This window comes from Manacus vitellinus, unplaced genomic scaffold (genome assembly GCF_001715985.3).
Source record: "Manacus vitellinus isolate BGI_N305 unplaced genomic scaffold, ASM171598v3 scaffold_32_pilon, whole genome shotgun sequence".
NCBI classification, from domain to species: Eukaryota; Metazoa; Chordata; class Aves; order Passeriformes; family Pipridae; genus Manacus; species Manacus vitellinus.
This window is the reverse complement of record NW_021940460.1, coordinates 5,042,116-5,065,819: the sequence shown is the minus strand read 5'-3', so window position 1 is coordinate 5,065,819 and position 23,704 is coordinate 5,042,116. Positions and strand designations below refer to the sequence as shown.

Genomic DNA, 23,704 nt, shown 5'->3' with positions numbered 1-23,704 from the left:
CAAGTGTTTGAGGAGCATTTGGCAGCTCAAGTCAAGGTGGTCAGAGCACAACACTGCCAGGAGCAGTGCTGAGCATGGATGGGGAAGGGGGTGGAGTGCCCTCTTGCCTTGGCACATTCCTGGCTAGTGAGTGTCTGTGTGAACTCAGTCAGGCCTTACAGGTCTCCCTGACATGATCAGCAGTGGCTCAGGGGGTGGTTTGATACAGATCTGTGGTGAGTCGGGTGGTGTTTGGTGCCACAAAATGAGAAAGAGGAGTTGCCAGCATTGGCAGGGAGTGGGTGGTGGTGCCTCACTCACCCTCAGCCAAAGGGTTTTGGGACCAATCTGCTGCTCTGTATTCTCCTAAATGCATCCTCTGTCAAAGTCAGAGCTCGTTTTCCTCTCAAACGGCTTGTGTGGTTTGGATGGGGGATGGGGGGATTTGGGACAATCATTCTCAGCTCCGTGTGCTCTCTTTGTTTCTCGCTGCAGGTCCTCAGGAGAAAATGGTGTAAGGCCAGCCAGCGCAGCTGCCACTTCCAGTCGTGCCCAGACCTCAGGGAGGAACATGGCAGCAGCTCAGGGAGCGGGAAGCAGTTCAGCCGGGCCATCCGGACTCCCCGGTTCTGCCCTGGGGCACAGCAGCAACTCCACGGTAGTGGCGGTGTGGGAATGGCAGGATGAGTTTGGCAGGTGGAGGCCGTACCGAGGGAACGTCTGCAGCTACATCGAGCAGGTTATTCAGGCCTCTCAGCAGAAGGGCCGACGTTCGGGGTCGGGGCTTGTCAGCAGCATCCCTTTGGGACGTGCGGACCCCGTCCTGGCTCCCTACGTCATCGACATCCCGAGCCTGACGCAGTTCCGGCAGGATACAGGTAAGGGAGCTTCCCTGCCCACGCTGGGGTTTTGCTTCTGTGCTCGGGGATAAGGGGGCCTCCTTCTGTGTGGGACAGCCCTACAAAGCTGCGCTGTCTGCTGCCGTGCTGGGCAGTTCTTTGAGGGGTGGCACATCTGCTGCTCTTCTGGTGCTGCCCAGAGTGGGAAAATCTGTGGAGCTGGGTGCAGGCAGCAGGGATCCCTCAAGGAACATCATCATGGGACACCCAGAGCTCACAGCTCAAGAGCCAGAGCCCTCAGAGCTGGAAACTCCCCCCACCCACAACCATTCGAGACCACTTGCGTAAAAAAGGCCTTTTTATGATTCCAACCCTCCTGCTTGAATCCCTTGTTCCCTCTGGAACTGGAGTGCCAGCTGCTTTACCTTGGCATGCTGCCGCACACAAGCTGCTTGTGAGAGCCTGCAGCCCCCACACAACACCGAAATGCTGCAGCAGAATATTCCCTGCACTTGTGCTGTGCGAGCCTGGCTTGCTTCCTCCCAGGGAGGAAGGGATGGGCTTAACAGCAGGATTGAGACCTGATTTCCATCCTCCTCTCTCCTGGGCTCGCTGGGGGTACAGCTCAGAATTTGCCAAGATGACTCCTACCCTCTTTTGCTCCAGATGTGCTGAGCAGCTGGAGCTTAGAAAAGGGACAGGGATGGAATGCATGCACTTCATCCCTGGAAAATCCAGGGAGATCCCAAATTACACACCCTGAATGAATGGCTGCTTTGGACAATTCTCCATCCATCAGTTTCCCCTTTGCCAACACCTCTCCCATCACCCCAGGACGCAGTCGAGCATCCCCCCCATGCTTTAGGGGGGGGACATGTGCTGGTTTCTTGCCAGTTGAAGCAGTAAATGAGCAATGTTTTGAACCAGCTGCACGATCATCCAGTGCTGACAGGAAAGGGAAGTGGTTGGAGCAAATGTGAGCATCACAGCTGCATCCGTGGTTTTATTCTTAGTGACCTTAAGATTAGTTTTTCTAACGGTGTCCTGGGTGAGGTGGGGAGCTTTCTCAGCTGGATGCCCTGGCAGGTGTGCTCAGTGTGGCCTGTTTGAGCACTGAGAAGCCCAGCTGAGGCTATGGCTTTGAGCAGTACAACATGGACCACCAGACCTCGTACCAGCAGCTGTTTCTTTCCTGTTTTCTCCTGCCAAACTTGTGAAGGAACCTTCCAGCCTTTTGCCCTTCAGCCAGTGCTCCAACATATGGGCAGCAGTCCCAAACTCTTTGGTGAAGATGAGCAGAGAGCCTGTGGGAGGGTGAAAGATGCATCCCAGTGTAAATGGGACATTCTTTTCCGTGAGTGCAGCTGTCTCTCCTTAGAGGTCTTGTATCTCTCTAGAGCCTTGTGAAAGATCTCAGAACATCCACTGAATATTGTCCATTGCGGGGTGGTTCAGAGTTTGTCATGTCTGGGGGACAGTCCAGCACAATTTTGGAAATTGTGTTGGCTGGCATGATCTCATCTTTCCTTGGACTAGATCTGAGTTTGAATTGTTAATAACAAAAAGGCTCACTCCGCTCCACAGCTCTCCTGCAGTGCTTCCCACCGATCCAGAGGGATGCTGATCAAAGGGGCCAGGGCTGTGAGCCTCCCTCCACAAATACCTGTGTGCTCTGCAATGTGACTATTGGAAACACTCATATCCCCTTTCCGTGGCCCAGTTCTAGGCAAAGCTTTTCCTCTCTGCAGGGCTCTGCCTTAAACATGAACGTTTCCGAGCGAGCTGAGAGCTGAACTTTGTCATGGGCTGGAGAAAAGAATCTCTGCAGGAAACATCCCCATGAAAAATCTTTAAACAGTGCAAAAAATAGGCTGTTGTATTCTGCTCATTAGCTATTAGACAGATAAATAGGCTCTTCAAAGGAAGCCAGAGAGAATAACAGGAAGCCAGTGTTAACGGGAGCAGCGTCCCCTCCAGCAGGGAATGACAGCTGTGTGGGGGGATGCTGTGGGCAGGATTAGCTGTGGGCTTCAGCTGCTGGTTGAGGCAGATTAGCTGAGATTGAGTGCAAGGAAGCAGCAGGAGTTGTCCTCTGACCACAGCTGTTTGCCCACCCTGGAGAGGAATGCCAGTTTCCCTGCCAGCCTGGGGGAAGGGGAATGTTGTCCAAGTGCAAGGCTTTGGTCTTGTTGACTCTTAAAAGCTGTCCCTGCTGCTGTTTGGGGGTGTTACAAACTCAGGTTGCTTGCAAACTCCTTGAGCCCTCTCTGTGCTGCTTTTATCTTCTGAGCTGCCAGTGGAGCAGTGGCAGCCTTGCTAATCTCCTCTGAGATGTGTCCCACTGGATTTCTGACATCTTGCTTTACCCGTGGCAGTCCTCTTTTTTTGGGAGCAGGTTCCTTGCACTCATCTTTAAAAGCAGTGCATGTCTCACCATCTCATTCCCAGCCAGTCTTATCCCCAGTCTTCCTGTTTGGGGGTTCATCCCTGAAGTTACCCAGCTTTTGAGGCCATTGGGTTTGTGTTTCTAAAACTAGGCAGGGCTTGCTGGATAGGAGCAGTCATTGCTAGAGTTTGCTTTTGGCTGTTTCATCTGCCTTCCCACTAAGGCACTGATTCCAGGCTGGGAAGGTCACCTTGTAGTAGTTTCCACAGTAGCCCAATACTATTGGGTAGAAATAACAGCAGGGTGAGGCAAAGATCCTCAGTATCCTCAATCCAGCATTCAACCAGCCAGAGCCTGAACACAGGCAGCAGTTGAGTTTTGGCAGTGTGGAGTCCCACGTGGGCTGTCCTCACTTTTCTTTGGGATGTGCCTGTTGGGAGTGAAGCTTGCCTGGATTGCCTGCACCCCACAGAGCCACCAGTGATATCCCAGGGCAGTTCCCCTCAGGCTTTAGGTGTAAAGTGCCTGTTTTCACCTGGAGTCCTGGAACATGGTGCCATAACTCTCATGACCTCTTTAGGGGTTTCATTTGGTTTTTTTCCTCTTGGTGCTGTTCTTTGAAATCTTCCTGTGTCATAACAATTTGTTGCACCCCTGTTCACTCCCACCTTCCTGCATCCCTAGACTTGCTTGCCCCGTGGCATTTTTGCAGAGGTTGCAGAGCTTTTGTCCTCTTGGGTGGCTTCCCTCGCTCCCGTTAGGCTGCTGCTTTTTTGCAGAAAGGGATAAAATACCCAGAAATGAAGTCATCCTGGAGAGCCAGACTTCCAGGGAGTTTGAGCTCCTGCTGTTGCTGTCAAGCAGCCTTGCAAGAGTAGAATGTCTGCTTCCATTTCTCTCCCTTTGTCTGAACAGCTGTTCTCCTCTAGTTACTTCATTGTCTTCTCCTCTCTAGTCTTGCTCTATCTCCCAGCAGCCAGGAGCCTAGAGAAGCTGGCCCTGTCTATCCCTTTTCCAAAGTCCTTGTCCTTGCCCCTGTGGGACTTCACCCACTCTCCCAAGACCAAAATTGTCTGAACCTCCATGTAGCAAAGTGGGTGTTCAAGCCCCTTAAAGTGCTCCTGCAAAGCACTTCCCGATGCTGTTGTGTCTCTATAGTTACTCTGTTGTCAAGGCTGTGGGAGTTGGGGTTTTTTAAACCAGATCTGTGCCTCAGCCTGATTTTTGGTTTTTTTTTTTTACTTTTTTCCTTTTAACGTCAGGGAGGCATATGTGATCGCTGGGCCTTTGTGCTCGGGTGTGTCTGCGTCTGCATCCTCCCTCCTTCCCTCCTTTCCCACCCTTCCTCCCAGCAGCTTTTGAACCTGTTGCCAGCCCACAATCAGATTTGGCAGAGGGACAGGGATCTCGAGGGTGTTGCGTTTCTCTGAGCTTCATGACCAAACCCAGCCCTGTCGGGAGGAGAAGCTCTATTAGTGCCCCTGCTGAGGGAGAGGGGAGGAAGACCACCCTCTTGTAGGCGCCACAGATCTGTGCAGAAACAAATCCTCCTTAACTCTCTGCTCTCAGAACGACTGTGTTTATTCCCCTCTCTCCCCACACAGGGACGATGCGGGCTGTCCGCAGGCACGTCTTCCCGGGGGACTCCGCTGCGGGGCAGGGCATCGTCTGGGAATGGCAGAACGACGAAGGCGGGTGGTCCCCGTACGAGATGAACGTCTGCGTGTTCCTGGAGCAAGCCCGTGCCACCAACCACCAGCGAGTAGACCTCGGACCCTTGGGCTACAACTACGAGGTTGACTTTGTGGCTCAAGTCCAGACCAACAAGACCACGAGGTTCCGCCGCAGCGTCCAGAGGCGCTTGGACGCCCCGTACCCGGTGACGACCTCCCTGGCACCCCTTCACACGGGGGTGGGTTGTTCTTGCCAGCAGTGCTGGCCCAACAGCGGGACTGGTCCCATCACCACGCGCTACCGCCACTCCATGATAAACTTTCCCAACTCTTCCACTGCTCATCAGGTTTCCGGTAGGACAGCGTCAGTAAGCTCTTCCAGCGTCGGCTTCGTGCCCTATAACAAACCGACTTTGACTGGAGCAAGGTCAACACCAAGACTCAATGCACAGAGCACCTTGGTTTTGCAGCAAGCTGGGGGCCCCAGCACAGGACTGTCTGCATCTAACGGAGTCAGGTACAGACCCTAATTCACTTCTGTGTGTCCGAGACATCTGCTGTGCTCAGGTCTGCCTTATCTAGGAGACTCTCTGTCCCACAGAGGACTTTACAAGGGTTTTCTCCCCAGGAGACAGAGGTTTGTGCCTGTGTATCCAGTGCAGTGGGTGAAAAAGCTTCTCCTCTGCTTTCCACTCCTTTTATTCCTCACTTGAAATATAGTCCCTGTCTACCAGTCTTCCCTGAACCACTGGAGAAATCAGATAGGTTGAGTTTCTGAAGGTTGGAGAAAATTAATAGTGATTGGTGGTATTTCAGGTTAGGCTTTAAAACAACTTTGAGAGGGACTGAGTGAATTAAAAGGGGACTTGTAAACATTTATTTAGTTCAAAGTAGGCAGTAAACATAGAGTGGAACTCTGCTCTGTGTTCAAAGCTCTTCCCCTTCAAGGAGGAGACCACTACATTCATTGGGTGTGGCTGAGACCTGGTGAATTCTCTGCCAAAATCCGGTGTCCAGGCTATTTGTCAGGCTAAGTGCTGATGCAGAGCTGAAATGCCACTGGATTTCACCATGGCTCTTCTCTCAGCTCCCATCAGTGAGCAGCTGGAGCTGAAGGAGGGCTGTGTTTGCACCTTACTGATGTGGGAGCGCGGGCTCCACTTCTCTTCAGGCCTTTTTGGCTGCTGCCAGCTCAGTGAAAAGCAGAGGCTTGTGGTCTGATACCTCATCTCCTCTCCGTGGCATGGGCTGCTGGGGCAAGCCATGGTCAGTTATCCCACGCTCAGGATCTTAACTTTTCCTGTGCACAAGCCCTTGCTAGCAGAGGTCTGTAAGATCTGTCTGTGGCAGTGCTGGCACTGAGCATCTGACCAAGCAAGGGCTGGCTGATTGCTCCCTCTGTTTGTGAACGGCTGGAAGTGTGCAGAGCCTTACACCCACTTCCCTGGGAATAATCCAGCTGCTGAACCACTGTGTGAGCCCCTGAGAAACTGCAGGGGAACTTGCCAGGGCTGACTTACCTGTCCAAACTACTCCAGGTAAGTAAAGAGATAAGAGATCTAGAGTGTTGGAAGCACATTCTGCTAATTACACAAGGCACAGGGGTTTGAGGTTCAATGAGGTTTTGATTCTCATTTGTGTTTTAAACAAGATGCTGAATCCTGAGGTATTTTTCTTAGTGTTGTATCAGGACTTTCCCTCTTCGGGGTCATCTGAGTGAAATGACTTCTCACATCCTGTTCTTCATTCTCACGGTCTTTTTTTGGTGGTTTTTTTTGCACCTGGTGATTTTTTGTGGTGCTTTAAGCATTCACAGTACTCCTCTGTTCCTGTCACCTTCGAGGAGGGCTGAAAATCAGACCTCAGCACTGCCTGCAGGAGCTCCCAGTGAGGCTCTTGCTGTCTCCTGAAGAAGCTGCCAAATTCCCCCTCTCTTGGGAGATGCTGGTTGGTGCTCCAGACTGCCTGGAGCCCCCATCCTTCCCCAAAGCCTCAGCATGATTTGGAAAGTGACTCCCAGTGTGGGAAGATTAAAAAGGAAGAGCCAAATGCTGCAGCAGTTGCCCCACAAGCCTGTCTGGAGCAGATCAGGGTCTGGGTATGTTTTGTGGTACTGGTGGGGGGAGAGGCTGTCCTGGAAGGAGGGAGAATGGGACAGAGATGCCCAGAGAGGGGTGGCATGGTCTCCTCACCATGAACTGAGCCCACAACCCAGGCAATGCCAACCAGGAGGAGAGGAATGCCCAGGAGGAGGCTTGGAGGTGCCCAGCAATGCCAAGGCTGGTTGAGGTTGGGCTGTTTCAACCTATTTTTCGGCTCAGCTGTTGGTGGTGTGCAGGGGATGAGGTGGCTGGTGTCCTGGCATCTATCCCTGCCCAAGCCAGCCTTTATGGGGGATGCAAAGGGGATTGTATGGTTAAATCTGTGCTGGGGACAGCAGGACATGCCACCCAGGGCAGGTGGCAGCTCTTTGGTCACCTGGAAGGGAGCGAGTGAGTGCTGTCAGGCCTATATGACAGTCACCCTCTGTAAAACCCACATCCCCAGCTGAGCCCTGCTCCCCTGGCTGCCTGTCTGTCCCCTTGGGGTGTGCTCTCCAGTCCTTTGGGATTAGTTTTGCCAGGGACACTCTCTTTGTCCCTGCCAGACAGCCAAGTGCACGCAGGGGGGCAATCTCCATCTTCCAGTAGCGTGCTGAATGTGAAAGGGACTTGTTCTTCCCCAGCTGACAGCTTGGGATGGCTTTTTCCTGTCACCTCTGCACTGAGGTTGAGTCGGAAATGCCACTGGGTGGGTGGAATTGCTCCTGGCTGGAGTTACAGTATTGGGCTTGTGGAACTCGTGTTCAGCAGAAAATCCTTTAATTTCTGTGAATTAGGGGAAACCTGAGTAGCAAAATCTAACAATGTGTTTCATTTAATTCCTAAGCCCAGAACATTCCTGGGTTATTGTATCCCCTGGGTTCCTTGTCTTCCCCCCTCGAACATGGCATGGTGGTTTGTTCCCCTTACCTCGCAGTCACTGTCCTGCATCACCCAATAGTCCAGCCTTTGGGGCTAATTATCCTGCACTAATTATCCCACCAAGGGTTTCTGGCTGTGTCCAGTGTGCAGCATTGCTCACTCCCCTTAACTGTGATGTGCAATTCCTGTGCTGACCCGTGCTCAGAGGCCAAAGGGAAGTGAGCAGTGGGACACAGGGGCTCCTCTGGTGTCTAATAAAGGTTGTGTTGTGTTCACCCCACAGCCTTTGGCTCCAAAGCAGCACTGACAGATTACTTGCTTTTACAAAACTGCTTATCTTCACAAATCTTTCAGGGATGACCCAGCTGCCTGCTGGAGCTGAACTTCAACTGGCAGAAGAGCTCAAAAGCTGACTGGGAGAGACTGAAAGACAGTGCAGTTGTGTACACCCAGTTTCTTTAGGAAACACAACTAAAAATGGCAACACTGAAATAAACCTCTGTCCTGCAGGGCCGAGGAAGAGGCGCAGTTCATCCTGGCAAGCTGCCTGACTCCCCGTGTGGCTGTGACAGTTATTTCTAGCAGGCAGGCAGGGAGAGCCCCCAGAAGAGGCTGTCAGCACAGGCATGCCCAGGCTCCTGTGGCACTGAGGGTTGTTAAATGTATTTGCTGCTTGCTGCAGGGCGGGTGCTGTGTGAGAGCAGGCGGAGCCCCGGCACTGCAAAACGCAGGTTTGATTTCCTCCTGCTCTCAAGAGGGTCAAAGAGGGAAAACCCAGAGAAGAGTGCCAAGGCTTAACTAGATGCTAATATCCTTGGCTCTGCTGCTAATGTGTTAAATACATGTGGGCAAGTTATTTTGCTGCTTGGTGCATTGGTTTCCTCCCATGTATTAAACAGAGTTAATGAATCTGGCCTCTCTCACAGACAGTGCTGGAATCTGCACATGGAGTGTCCCATGGCAGAGGTTGTGTCCTTGTCTCAGTGCTGTTAGCCAGATCTGGGAAGCAGGGGTTGGCTGCCCAGCATCCCAGCCACCTCCTGGCATGATTCTTCTCACCCCGTGTGGGAAAGCATCCATCCCTGGGGCAAGAGCTACCCTGTTCCCTGCACTGTGCTGGCTAATTACAGAGTAGGGCACTCCTGAAACACCCTGCTTGTAATATGAGTGAGTAAAGTTGCAGAAAGCAATCTTCCTGGGGATATTAATTAGTACCCCAGTCAGGCAAATCCCTGCTGTAGCTCTGCTGGCCCCTCTGAGCTTATGTGGCTTTGGCTTCTGGTATAGGTTGTGCCTACAAATAAAGCAGGCAGCTCAGGGGGACAGGATTTTGTATGAAAGGATGGGGAATGGGGCTCTTGAGGGCCAGGGAGGGATATTGACAGTATTGGGGATCTGGTGCTGTACCCCTAAATCTCCCAAAAGGAGCAACCTACAGTTAGCACTTTGTAGAATCAGGAGGGAGCAGAACCTGGGCAAGGCCTTTCCTTTTCTCTCTCCTCCTTCACATCTTCCAGCTTTGTCCATAGGCATCCCAAAAGTTCCTCAGATGGTGAGGAGGGGCTCTCCTGGTGCTGGTTCTGCTGGGCACATGGTGACTTGTCCTGCAGCCCTGTTAGCCAGCGTGGTTCTCTGCTGCTGGGTGTTCTTCCTGAGTGGGAGCAGAGGAGTCTTCTCTGCTTGGTGCCAGGAGGAAAACCACAGATCCATGTGGCCACATGTGTGCAGTGCACCAAAAGGTCCTTCTTTAGAGACACTCAGTCTGGGTTTTGGCCTCTTCTTGAGAAGAAAGGTAGGGGAGAAACTGCCATTAGTGTTGGTGAGCCCTGGGAAGGGGGTTTGACCTTTGGGTGTTGTGGTAGCACTTGGTGTTAGTGTGAGGCAGGGCTGGATGCAGCCTTGACCTGTGGGGAGAAGTGTTGGCTGTTGCCCAGAGGGTGACAAAGATGCCTAATAAGAGATGTGTGGCCTGCTGGTTGTGTGCAGGGGAAGAAGAAGGAAGAAAGGGCTGTTACCAGATGGAGAGGGTGAGTTCTTACAGGCTTTCCCACTTCTACTCTGTTAGGATATGGTGTATGTGTGGCTTAGGTGATGTTCAGCTCAAACCTGGCCATCCAGTGTTTGAAGTGGCAGCAGCCCTGGATTCCAAGCTGTTGACACACCTTCTTGCTGGCCTTGTGCTTTGCTGTCTCACTGGTGCTGCAGAATCTAGAAATTCTGGAGAAGCAAGTGGTTTTGTCATGCTGAAATATCAGTCTGCCCTGTCTGCCTCCCATAGCAGACTGCCTGGGAACTGGTGGTGGGAAATCATAACAGTATCTTCTTGCTGAATCTCCGAGGACAGTGTCTTACTTTGCATCCCTTTGTTCACAACCTGGTGATCCCTGTTACACTCGGTAACCTCCAGATACAGAGCAGCGGGAGAGCAGGAGCTGCAGCAAACAGCAGGGCAAAATTGGGCCAGGAAGGAGGAGACAATACTAGGAAACGTTCAGAGAATTCAGGCGTTGACTTTCAGGTGTTGCAAGCCCAGCCTGAAGGCTTGGCTGGGAGTCAGAGGCACTGCCTGGCTACAGATCTCCCTGGGCAGCAGAGGCAGCAGGAGCAGGTGCCTCAGTGGATCCCTCTCATCTCTCCACACTGCAGTGCTTGCTCTTGCAGTGATGCCCTCCAGATCTCTCTTATGCAAGACCCCCACCAGCCTGCCTGCATCAGGTTTTTTCTCCTAACTGAGCCTGTTTTCAATAAATCAGCAGGACCTCAGCCCAGCCTGGCTCCAGCTCTCTCCCAAGAAGCCAGCACTGTTTCTGGCAATGCTGGAATTGTTTGAATCTGAGCTGGTGGATAAAATACATCTGTTTGTGCTGCTCTGGGATTGGAGGCACAGCCCATGTTACACTACAATGGCAATATCCTTCCTTGTTACCTCTTCCCCTTCCTCCTCCAAAAACCCCCACTTCAGACCCAGCGTAGGCTCCAAGTAGCGTTTCCGCACCTTTTTTGGCGTGACAGCACTTCCTCCCACTCACTGCGGCTGCAGACCTGCCCAGGCAGCGCTGTGGTACCTCAAAGCAGTTTGGATTTCCCTTGATTTCATCAACCTTTGGGCTTTCTGCAGTTGTAACAGAAATCAGGGAGCGTGGCAGCTGTGCCAGTGCGGTCCCACAGTGCCAGTGGGTCAGCACATCCTATGGCACTGTTAACTGGGGTGCTGCTGACTGGCAGGGGTGTATTTGCTGAAAGAAGAAGTATTTGGTTTCTCCATCATCACATCAGTTGGCTTAAAGGCCTCCAGCAGTCAAAGCTGACACACTTTGCCTTTACACCACTGATCAGCAACTGTCCCCTGGCTTATGGATAGTAGTTTATCTGCAGTGCACTCCCAGCTTCCCAAACTTGATCATTTGTAAATGCATTAACTGCTTATGTATTTCCTTTGGCAGATCTTGAGGGCTCTTCTCATTCTGTCCTGGTTTAACCCAGCACACAGCTGACCACCACACAGCCCCCTTGCTCATTCCATCTTTCTCTGGTGGGATGGGGGAGAGAATTGGAAGGGAAAAAAAAGGAAAATTTTGGGTTGAAATAAAGAAAGTTTAACAGGACAGAAAAGGGAAGAAAAATAATAATAATGATGATTATAAAAGTACTGAAATGTGATGCAGAATGTAATTGCTCACACCCACTGAGCAGCAGCAGTTTTCCCCCTGGTTTCTATACTGAGCATGACATCAAATGGTCTGGAATATCCCTTGTCCCAGCTGTGTCCCCTCCCAGCCTCCTCACTGGTGGGGTGGGGTGAGGAGCAGAAGAGGCCTTGATTTAATGTGATCACTGCCAACAACTAAAACATCCCTGTGTTATCAACATAATTCTCATCCTAAATCCAAAACACAGCACTGTACCAGCTACTCGGGAGAAAATCAACTCAATCTCAGCTGAAACCAGGACAACAAGTTCTTGCTCCTGGATGACTTGGACTTGAGCCTTACAATGCAGGAAAGAAGAGTAAAGATTGTCTCTTCCATCATCTCAGAATGTGGTTACCAGTGATCCCCTTCCCAGGGCAGCTCTGGGTTTGCTTTCTCCAGCCTCAGGTGTAATGACCCTGTGCTCCAGCCCTTTGGAAGGATCCCCTGCCCCCCATCTGCTTTCCTGGCACAGTGGAAGGTTCAGCTTTGTGCTTTACAGTATTTTTACCTCCCATGGGGAAGTGAAAGCACCTCCATGTCGTGGTGTGATGATAAAGCACAAGCTCCTCAGGGTCACAGGCTGGGGTGGAGGGGTTGCTCAGGCTCTGTTGTCTTCTTGGCTGCTCAGTTGGAGGAGGAAATGAAGGAAAGTCAAATGTCTCTGTGAAGCAAAGGGATGAGATGAAGGAGGAGGAGGGAAATACCTGAGAAAGAACTGTGATGAAGAGGGTGAATCAGGAAAGAAAAAGAGTCAGAAAACCATCTGACTCAAAGCCCTTTGAAATCATGTGGAGGATTTCCCCTGTATTTGGGGGGTTTGAACTGTAGGCAGAACAATCCATTGCATCATTTGAAGACATTGCAAAATTGGTGGCAGCCAAAGGGAAAGCACAACATTTGAAAGAGGCAGAAGGAAAACCTCTCTGGTCTGGAGAGCTTTATAAGGGTCTGGAAGAGCTGGTTTCCCTCAGACAGGTTGTCAGTGCCACACCAAACCCTGGGTCCTGTCCAGTGTTCTTCAGGAAGCTCAGGACACCTGCAGGAGCCCATTCCAAATTGTGACAGGTAGGAGAGGGAAGAGGTAGGGATGCCTCCCTCTCAGGAGGGTGGAAGGCAGTCACATGTCACTCACAAATCTTTTCAGCTCTGGTCATTGTCATGGAAATAGGGACAAAGATTTTAGCAAGGCTGAAAGGAGGGACCTCTGTGATGCTGTTTGGAGCACCATGGCAGCTCTTGCATCCCAGCTGGAAAGAAGGTGGTTCCCCCTTAATAGTGGATGAGACTTGGGCTTTTGACCACCTTGGTCTCTGAATTCTTAAGAAGCTGGCCAGGTTTGATGTAATTTTGGGGAGGCCTTGGGGATAGTTGTCAGAATTCACTGTGTATTAACTGCAGCTGATGCACATGTGCCACCTGAGACAGAGCCCATGGGTGGTTTCTCTGTGCCAGCATGTTGGATTTCAGATGTTCCTGCTCTGCTCATGTGGATCCAGCTTGCTGTCTTCTCTAGTGACCCCCTCCTCAGTGTTCATGCTGCTGCTCCCCCTTTCCTTCCTAACTCCTTTCTCCAACTCATGGCATGACCCTGGCTGCCCATCTATCCCAGACTAGCTTGAGGTGCAGCTGCCACCTTTGGGAAACACTGCTAAAACAAGTAGGTGAAGAACCTGAGAGGGATACTTGGTGTCTGAATCGTCCTGATTTCCAAAGAAAAATGGGTGACAAACTCTTGTGAGTCTCCTGCAGCCTTTGTTCCCTTTGGATTCCTGTTGGATGCATAGTGCATGTTGGCTGCTCATAGGAAGCTCTGTGGTGGAATAGCAAGAGCAGGGATGCATCACAGGATCAGAGCAGGGTCCAGCAGGAGGAAGGGATGAGTCAGGCTCAGCCTCCAGCTGAGAAGAGATGGGGCTGGAGGCTGCTACATTACAGCACAGCTCTGAAGCCTGTCTTAGAGGTAAATTAACCTAGGAGAGAGCTCTGGCAAGGACAGGCCTCCTCAAATACAGCTCCTGAACCAGTGGGAGAAGGGTGCATGGGTGAGGGTCCCATCTGGGGCTCATCTGAGCAATTAAGCCCTGTTAATATATGCAGGGCTCTGGCATTCAGAAGGCAGTTTTACTGCTGGTTTCTTTGTTAGTGGTTTTTCTGTGCTGTTGAACTCGTCCCTTTTTCTTTTCTCTCTCCAGTGCCCCAAACCTGCCCATCAAGATGCTCAAACCCAGTAAACTGAACCAGGCCCTGGCAGGTAAGAACCCTACTCTGCTTTACTTACTCAGTCCTTAGGATTAGGTGAATGAGAGGTTTGCCTTTCTGGGGCACTTATTTTTCTTTAGTGCCTTTTAGGAAGAGTTAGAAACGTTGCTGGCATATAAAGTTTGAGACTCAAAGACTTTTCAGAAAAGCAAAGAGGGCAAATTTGGGAGAGAATGGGATGGGCAAACCTTCAGTAACTCTTTTCTCGTTAGTGCTTGTCCTTAGGCTCTCAAAATTAGTGGGATTATTTAAAGCATGGCTATTCATCTTTGTACATGTGCATGAGCAAGTAGCAAAGGAAAGGGCATGTGGAAAAAACTGCTATTTGCTGCTTTTTTTAAAGTCAAAGTGGTGTGAGATTGTGTGTGGTTTTTAATGTGAGTTTTTAAACGTGGTTTTATTAAAAAAGCTCAGGTGGTCTTTAGCTTAAAGGGGATTTTGATGCCTTGCCTCAGGGAAAGGGGAGACAGAAGTTGAATCAGACATTGTCTCCTGTAGCAGCAGAATACAGGTTTGCTTGTTATCCAAACTTGTGAGCACAATACTGAGGACTGTGTCTGGGAGGGATGAAAGTGCCAGTTTTCAATGCCCCTTTTCAGAGTAGATTTGCCTGTTAAAGTTGAAATGGCATTGCCTTAAAAACGCCAGCTCGTGCTTGCAGCTTTCAGTGGAAGCCTTGCTGTGCTAACAGCCACTGGCACCTTTGCTCTGTTGGGACTCAGCCAGTGCCAAACCATGGGGGCCTGGTGTGTCGGTGCTGGGGGGTTTGGGTGTTCTGCCAAAGCAGGGGTCTTCTCTGTCCTGACCCTGACTGTACATACATGTGGATGTCATGATGTGGTAACCTGGGGCAGAGGAGTGGGAAAGACCTGATGTCTGGTATTTTCTGTCTGGGCTTTTTTTTCCTGTGTCCATTTCAGGCACTACAGAATAATCTATTAATCCTCTCCTTCCTCTGGCTCTTATCCAGGCATGGTCTGTTGAGGTTATTAGCTCCTGGGACACCAAACTTTGCTCCTGAGCAAGTGGAGACTGTAGCACTCTTGTTTTTCAAGACAAGGTTTACCACCTTATTCCAGAAAAGGTGATGGTGTTCGGTCTCTTCTTGAGTGCCAGCCTTTACCCTGCCTAAAAATGGTCCCCAGGATTGATGTTTTCAGTCATCTAATGTTAGCACGGTCATAAAACTGTGCCTTGCATGTCTCTGTAGCCAAACTGGCGCTGCATGAAGACTAACACTGGTGTCCTCTGACAGCATGCAGCCCATCTGCCTCCTCTTAGCAAATCACTGTGGAAACGAGGTGTAAAGTCAAGCTCAGACCTCGTCTGGGAGGGTGACCTGAGCAGAACTCCCCTTACTCGAGGCAGCTCTGGATTTCCTCCCCTGGCTATTAGCACTGACTGTGTAATTAGGTACTTAATCACAGAAAGGTAAATACAGCAGAGAACTGAAGAGCCCTGGTGAATCCAGACTGTTAATGTTGTTAACTGTGATCTCATTCTCCAAGTACAAGTCACCCACTGTGGATTTGGAAGAGGTGAATACACACAGTCCATTTATGCCTTGTAGTGCCACGTTTGGATATAAGAGGCTGCAGGAAAGCCCAGTAAAATAAGACATTTGCCTCCATTTAATACAATAAAATGGTTAAGCGTGTAACTGATATCTCTGTTGCAGGCTGGGGGTGAAAAAGAGGGAATAAATATTCACTTTAATACTCTTTAACTCTCCACAATGCACTCTGGGATGCAGGGGAGTGCAGAGCTGAGTGCTGTCAGTGCAGAAGCAAATCCCTGGGACCAGCGTCTCCTTCAGATCCAGGTCTTTGTAGGACACTGCTTTGATGGGCACTGTGCTGCCTTCTGCCAAGTGTGACACACCTCAGAGGTGCAAGGGAGGAGGGAAATCTGAATTTGAGTCCGTCCTCAAAGTCACATGGAAGCAGAGGAAAGATTAATACAAGTTAATTAGGAAGCAGAAGGAAAACATCTCTGGGGATATTTCTGGTAAAAAAGGAAGCAGTGGAGTTCTGGTAAAAAGGAATAGTTGTATTGAAACATTAATTGGTTGGCTCTTTAGGGACACCTTCTTCCCCTCTATGCTCTACTCTGTGTCTTGAACCACTTCTGGGAGGTAATATTTTGTTCATATTTAAAATCCTGCTGGTGATGTGCGAGTTACTCATTACTCAGGTTATTCTCTAACAAAATCTGGGCCCCTTTTTGTTCCTCCAGTCCCTGCTGCATGACTGCTTCCTTCAGCATCAGTGGCAAAGGCTGGGATCTCTAGGGCTCTCATGTTGTGAGGGAGAGGGAAGTCTTGGATGAGAATGAAGGAGGTTTTATTTTGGGAAATGTGTCCAGAAGTCTCACAGGCCTTGGTCTCCATCCCCGGGTGCTTCAGCAGCTTTGGCTCTGGTTTGAAGCTGGAGAGATAAAACCCCTGAATCTCATGGGTGATCTTGAGAAATGCTGCAGGTGCATCTCTTGGATGCAGAGGGAGCTTCTGGTGGATAAACAGGAGATGAGGAATCCTGTGGGGTCTGAATGAGAAGCTGGGTTTCGTTGGTGTGATGAGCGAGGGAATTGTAACACTGTCAACCCCACGTCTTCTGAAAGCACCACTTGGGATCTCAGACATTGTGAAGCTGACTTAAAAACCATATTTTGTACAAAACCCCATAATTTCTTTTTCCTTGCTTTCTGCTATTTTAATACTTCAAAGTGCATGTGGAAACTTGTCTTTTAAGCTTTTTCTTTCCCTGTGAGAATTTGGTTGGTACAGTGGAAAGCCAGAAGAGAGGTCTAAGCAAACTGTTTAACCACAGTATTGGTGTTCAAGGATCAACTGGACTAATATCTCCTGAGAATAATGAAGTTTAGCTGGTGTGCCTTGGGGCTTGAGGGGGTGGGCAAGGTGCTCATATAAAGGCCCTTCTAATACTATTTTTTAAGCTGAAGGCTGGAAATGAGCTTTTTGTTAAATGAAACGAAGCATTTCTCATTCACATGATTCCTGGAGCTGGGGCATTTGGGAGCATATTAAGCATGATGATTTTGCTGGTGGATATAATTGTACAAATTAGCAATGCTTTTCTGAGATCTCATGTTATTTGAAGATAAGCTCTGCCCTGCACCAGCCTGAGGCCTGGCAAATGCAGCTCATTAACCAGAGCTGGTGACCAGAGGGGCACGTTGGGCTGGATATGAGTAAGTGTGTCCTCAACACTCATTACATTATGTCAGGGTGCTTTTCCCGTGCTCAGCCTCTGCACAGGATATTACAAAAGTCCATTATTTACACAGCAGGCTGAGAAAAGCTGGTGGATGTTGTCATAGCTCCAGTGAAAATAATTTTACCCCAAGGAGTCACTAACGTTGTATTTCTGGCCAAATAGATGCTTTGAGCAAGAGAATAGAGGCAGTTCTGAGTGTGGTTATTGCAGGTGTTCACAGCAGATCAGATGCCAAAGGATGTTCCACAAGGCTTGGTCTCCTCACTCCTGCAGTCCTTGCAGTGAAGAAACCCAGTGCCCAATGGAAAGTGTGAACATATTAAATAATATTTTTCAAGTTCCCAGGCTTGCTGGTGAGCAGCAGGAACTCTCACAGGAACATGTGATATCCAGAGCAGGCTTGGTCTGGGCAAGCTTGTCATGCTGCAACTTGCCCCTTGTATATTCAGTGAGAATTTATCCAGGTTTAGAGCTCCTGACATAACTCCATGGATGCCTACAACAGGTTCTGACTTGAAATTGTTGTGTCCACGGTCAGAATTGGAGACTCCACCTGCTGATGTGACATGTCTGTGTATTGTTTTGGCACTTTGTATGAACACACACTCCCATGTAGGGCCTGGGGCAGAGGAGATCCCTTGCTGGGGACTCTGCCACCAAAGTCGTGGGAGGATTGTTAATGCTGAGATTTGCAGGATTGTGTTAGAACTTCAAAGGAGGCATTGCTGCTGGGGTTTGAGATGAGCCAGAAGAGCAGAGTAACACCAGGACATCCCTTTTTTGAATGCTCTCTTGATCTAAATCTGCATTCAGTGATGCATTGATTCATTGCATGTGCAGCAGAAGGTTAAAAATTGGTCAGGAAAATGTGTTTTCCTACTTTTGTTTTCTTGACCAATTTAAAATTGGGAGAACATTGGGTTGAAGTAGTTCCGCTGGTCCCATGTTTACCCTGTGCTAAATGTCTGCGTGGAGCTGCAACTGGGTTTGCAGCTCATAAAACAAAAGAATTTGAGGAACAAATGCTGGGGGTTTTTGGTGGTGATTCATGATGCTGGCAGGCAGTTTTGGACACCCTGTTCCAGGTACAAGAGGGGCTGTGTTAGAGGGTAGCTGAACTCACCTGAAATTCTGTGGCTCCTGCTCTTTGCTTGGTCTGATTTTTGAAGGCAGCATGTTGCCCTCTGACATTGAGAGTCTGAAGCTGGTTGTTCAGCCTCTGTTTCTGCTGTGTTCTCTCTTTTTTTTATGGGCTCTGCATGCTAACATTAGCAAGACAGTATTGATCTCTTCAGAAGAACACATTAATTTTGCATTTGCCTATCAGTCAGCTGTGCGTGGGTGGTGATAATCCCTGTTAGTCTTTGGACTCGCTTTTCAAATGTCAGTCTGTGCAATCAGAGCTATTGCACTGCTTAGAAACAGCTTTTTTAGACACAACTTTAACTTTGGTTTCTGCACCAATTCTGGGAATTGTATTTTGCAGCCTCAGTGGGGTCAGACTGAGATGATCTCCCCAGCTGTGGCGGGGGCAGCATCTTCCCTGTTTCTCAAGAATATTATTCCTCCAGGCTCTCCAATCAGAGTGAGTTGGTACTGCTCTTCTAGGAATACCTCTGGCTGCCCTTTAACCTGCTGGAAGGGGAAGGGACCTGCCTGGTGCATGTGTAGGTGGCAGCTTTGGTGCTGCTGCCGGGCTTCAGGTGCTCAGTCGTACTCATGGAAAAAACAAGTAGCTTTTGTTATGGGAACATTTCAGCTCTTCCTTAAGGCTCCCTGGAAGTAGTGGACTACTGGCTTAAACCAGGGTTGAGAACATACAAATAGGCTTGTGGTCTTTAGTTCAGGATTGAAAGGAAGTTATTTTGATGGTGAAATTGCTGGATCTGATGGGCTCTCCTTGGCTGTGCCTGCTGGGAAGGGCCTGATGCTGTCAGTGGGACAAGAGATACTAACCCAGGCTTTGTATGCTTTGAAGATCCTCCTCTGGCCCTGCAGCACCTCAGATCTAGGTCCACAATGATGGCACCTAATGGAGGTGATCCATGGCTGCCTGCTTACCTATTTCCATTTGGAAGTTTCACCATCCATTGGGCAGCCTGGTCTTGTGGCCAGACCAGCCCTTCCAGAAGTTCTTGGGTAACCCTGGGGAAACTCCTTCCTCCATCTGTGTCCCTCTTCCTGTGTTGTGCAACTCCTTCTGTCTGTCTTTTGGTTCGTAGATGGGAAAGTTTTATTGAAAGTATTCAACTTTGGGTATCAGGAAAGGAGTTGAACAGCTTCTGGAATATTTATTGTGCTCTGACCTTAGGAAAAAGAGGCATAAATTGTGGTTGGCACTGCGTAGGAGTGGTTCTACTTGTGGGGCACTGACACAGGCTTTGCACAGGGGATTTCTAGTCACAGGATGCAAGTTCTTGACTGGTTGCATATTTGAGGCAGAAAATAGTCTTACCACTTGCATGCAAAGGTGATGCTTCCCCTCATAACTCAATTTTCAGTCATGTAAGGACAAGGTGCCTCATTTTTTGTCCTGGACAAATGTGCTCTAGAATCTTCCTTTCCCAACCCAGATGAATAGAGGCTTGCAAAAATGAAATCCTTGGAAACCTGAGCTTTGGCCATGTATTACTGAGCAGGATTGTGTCAGGAATGTCCATAGCATTAGGATGTGGTTTGTGTGGTCTGCTATCAGAGGTGACTTTTGGGGAAACGCTGGCTTTTAGGTTTTCTGCTGTTGGTTTGCAACTATAAGCTTTTTTTCTTTTTTTTCTTTTTTTTCTTTTTTTTTTTTGAGTTCTCATGCTGTCTGTTGCAGGTGGGAAATTGCTCTTGGGAAAGCAAAAGCAGGTGTTCTCTTGGATGTAGGTGTGAGAGCAGTATGGTACCTTGGAAATGTTATGATTTGTAACCAGCCTGCATTTCACAGGCAAACATCTCGGATCAGCGTGATCAGTCCTGTAGCTGTCTGTGTGCCAATTTTACCTTCAGGGAATGGCTGTCCTTTTTAATGATTCATTAGCTTTATCAAACTGCATCCCATGGATACAGCTGGCTGGGATGGGGGAGGGTGAGGATTGCATTGAGCTGGGAGTGCAAGGGAAAACTGGAGTGCCAGGGAGGAGAGGGTGTGGGGTGAGCGAGGGGCTGAGTGGGGCAGTTCCTGCCCCAGGGTTTGAAGGCAGTTCAGCTGCACTCTGGAGATGGGTTTGGTGTGGCACTGTTAAAATGGGTAGCTTTAGGTGGGAACAGCTAAGCAGGATCTTTAGGGGATACCAGTGATGCCCTGCATCCTTCAGGGCTGCTTCCAGGGTTCTGGTGAGCGGGAGAACTCTGCACCACAGCAGACTCCGTGCCTGAGGAGCCCTAAAGCCAAGGCAAAGAGGAAGGTCCTGTTCACACACCAGCACAGAGGTGTGCCCACACTTCCCTCCTTTAATTTGCTACCTGGGCTCCTCCCTGTGAAAACCTCCGGATCCTGTCCTTGTGCTGACTCCAACCCTGTTGCCTCTCGGATGTTTTATGTCCTCTGAAACAAGGGCTTGGGTTTCGTTTTATTTTATCCTCTATTTTATTTTTTTTTTTAATTTCCTTTAAAAGATTATTTTTTTTTAATGATTGTATTTCCCCATTGTTTCCCTCCTGCATGTTGACCTCGTACCCACTGTAGGCATGACGGCTATTCTGATGTCAGCCGCCGGACTCCCCGTGCACCTCACCCGTGTGCCGCAAGCTGCCAGCACCCATAGAGCCACTAAAAAACACAGCTCAGTTAAGGAGGGGAGGAAAGTGTCCAAGAAAGGTAGTTCCTGCTCAAACTCTGATATATTTGCTTCCGTCTCCTTCTCTTTATCTCTCTGCGCTCCTTCCTTTCCTGTCGTCTCTCCCTCCGCCCTCTTGGCTCTTCTGGTTTGACTGATGATGTTCGTCCCACCGAGGGGAGAAGCAGGATGTGTCTCCCCTGCCCTGCACCGTTTCTGACAGGCTGTGAAATAAGATGAGAAAGTAGATGTGGTCCTGTGGTAGGTCTGCTCGTTTCCATCCATAATTAAAGCTGGAGCAGCTCTGTGATCCGTGCATGTCAGACTCCCCCATGCTCCTGCTGCACCCTCTTGGGGAACCCTGAGTGTCCACATACCAGGACCTTCTGAGTCATTGGTGGAACAACTCTGGGAGCTGAAGGACCATCAAGGAGAGCATTGAATCCATATGTGCTCTGAAGAGAAGGTTTGCTTGTGAGCCATGCTCGTCATGATTGAGTCATGGGATGACAAGGATCTGCCAGACCAGCAGACCCCTGAGTCATACAGGGCTTTCTAGGTCAAATTGCAGGGGATTTATTCTCTTCACCTCTTGTCTGGAGTGGAAGGGAGTGGAGTGCTGTCAGGTGGATGTGCCCTGGCAGGAAGGGATGGGTTACCTTGGCTCTCATGCTGAGCTGAGCCACCTCCAGGGTAGGGCCTTCATTTCTCCTCTTATCTCACTGGCATCCCTCTCCTTTGCAGAGCCTGTGGGCTCCCAGTTTAGAGCCTGGATTTCATTTGTGTGTAGCAGCCCTAGGACTCTGCAGGAATAGGTGTGAATCCAGCCTGGTGTAGCTGTAGAGGTTGTTTGCCAACCTTGGCACAGGTGTGTCAACCACCACCAAACCTACAGTGTGTCCCCCGCTTTGGATTAGCAAAAAGGGGGGACTAGAGGTGGGAAGTGTTCAACACTTATATGAGATGCTTATATTTTAGAAAGGGAAGAGCCCAGAGGTGGAGGGGAAGAGACACCTGTCTGTGTGGGGAGTTTATTAGTACATTTTTCTCTCTCCTTGGAGTCCACGAAGTCCGAAGCTGTCTGAAGGAGGCAGGAAGAAAAATAGAAATTAAATGAGGAGGGAGGTATTTTGTGGAAATGCATTATGGAGGGAACTGCGAGAAGGAGGGAGAGAGCAAATGTGGAGTAGGATGTGTGATGGAGGGGGAGGAGAAAGCAGGGGCGGCAGGAGAAGCAGTGCAGAACAGGAGGAGCGAAGGAAAATGGGAGGTGAAGAGCCGAGTGGAGGTGGGTGACAGAGGGGCTGGATGAGGATCTCACTCCATGGAGCCAGCTGGCGAGGTGGTGGGGTAATGTGGCTCCTGGTGCTCCACTCCTGGCACGGGCAGCATCCAAGCAGCCCTCCACAGCCAGGGATGAGGGCTGAGTGGTGGGAATGCCCTGGAAACAGTGCTGAAATGGAGCTGTGAGGGGCCAGGCCCTCCCAGAGAGGAGCCCAAAACACCGAGGGCTGGGCCTGCATTGGCATTGCTCCCCTGCTGCTGGTTAGTGACATGAAATAACTGTATTTAGGGCACAGTGTGGGCACAGACACACGGGCCTGCTCCTCTGCAGCCCGGCTGGCTGCTGGTTTCTCCTCCGTGGGGTCTGCTGGTCCTGAGCACTGCACCACTCACAGCATCCAGCCCTCCCTAGCAGGAGGGGGTGTGGGTGCAAACAGCCAGGATGCTGTAAGGGATGTTAACAGGAGGGTGTGTCTTGTGACTTGAGAGTGGGGTGGGGAAAGCAGCAATGCAGAGCATGGAACAGGGAGCAAGGAGGATGGGATGTGGGCTGGGGGTGAGAGCAGCACACGCCGTGCTGGGTGTCTGCCAGGGAGCAGAGGAGTGGCTGTAGCTGTGCTGGGTGTTTTGCACCCCATCAGCGTCTCCTCTGCCACGAGATGCCAGTTCCTCGGTGCTGGGTGCAGCACTGGGAGCACCCCTGTGTGCCTGCAGGGCTGCCCTTGGCCAAAGGCTGTGCTACGGCAGCGCTGGCCCCAGGCCAGGCTGTCACCTCCCTGCCAGCTCTCCAATGCCACCTGCTGGGGCTGGGACACCTCCAGAGGAGCAGAGGGGACACCAGCAGGAGGGATGGAATGAGAAAGGCATCAAGGAGCTCCTTTTCCAATCTGGCACGGCAGGATTTGTCCGAGCCATCCTTGTGCTGCAAGAGGAGACTCTGCCAGCTTGGCTCTTTCCCACACTGACCCATGAGAAGGGGGACCTTTCAGTGGTTTAGGTTATTAAAATCTCTCTCTTGTTTTGGAAAGCAGGATCTCCTTTTGCTAGGGGCTGGGATGCCAGTCCTGCAGAGTACCTCCCTCCTGGGATGCAGAGGGTGCTCAGTCCCTTCTAGGAACAAGCTGTGCTTGTACAACACCCTTCAGGGCTTAGGGACATTGTTCTGCAGTGCAGGTCCTGAGCCTGATTTTTGGCCAGCGTGTTCTCTTTGCCTTTACAGACCCTGAAGCAGCCAGCAGGCAGAGATGGGCCTGTTCCGTGCCCTGAATTTCATGTTGTGTGTTCTTTCCCACACCCCTCTAGGATTTTCCATCTCAAGCAAGAGCTGTGCATCCAGGAGTGGGCCCAGCAGTGTACTAAGTACAGCCAGCTGTTGGTGGGTGCAGTTTGCCTCTCCTGAGCCTCTTCTCCCTCCCTTCCTGCTGCTGCTGCCAATCCAGGTCCCACCTGGGTTGAGGCAGTGCTGATGGAATTGCAGCCGGATATAGCTGGGGTGTGTTAAACAGAGGCGCTAATTAGTCAGGACTCATTAGCGTTGTTGCTGTTCTGGCAGGGATGTCTCTGGCACAGACACGTGCTGTGGGTCTCGGGGAAGCCATAGTCTCCAGGCAGGCTCTATGTTATCCTGGCACA

The 23,704-nt window shown here is 50.3% G+C and overlaps 1 protein-coding gene across 3 annotated transcripts in view; it reads left to right on the top strand.

Annotated features, from left to right (window-relative positions):
• Positions 1-472: 472 nt before the first annotated feature.
• DTX2 (deltex E3 ubiquitin ligase 2) overlaps positions 473-23,704 on the top strand; it is a 29,900-nt gene continuing 6,668 nt past the window's right edge. For 2 of the 3 annotated variants that reach the window (XM_029961364.1, XM_029961366.1), the window contains exons 1-4: positions 473-857; positions 4,809-5,394; positions 13,725-13,783; positions 20,698-20,829. In XM_029961364.1, the coding sequence (XP_029817224.1) occupies positions 551-857; positions 4,809-5,394; positions 13,725-13,783; positions 20,698-20,829 (1,084 nt within the window). In that variant the 5' untranslated portion in view covers positions 473-550. The remainder of the gene's footprint in view (positions 858-4,808; positions 5,395-13,724; positions 13,784-20,697; positions 20,830-23,704) is intronic. The other variant, XM_029961365.1, reaches the window with a different exon arrangement.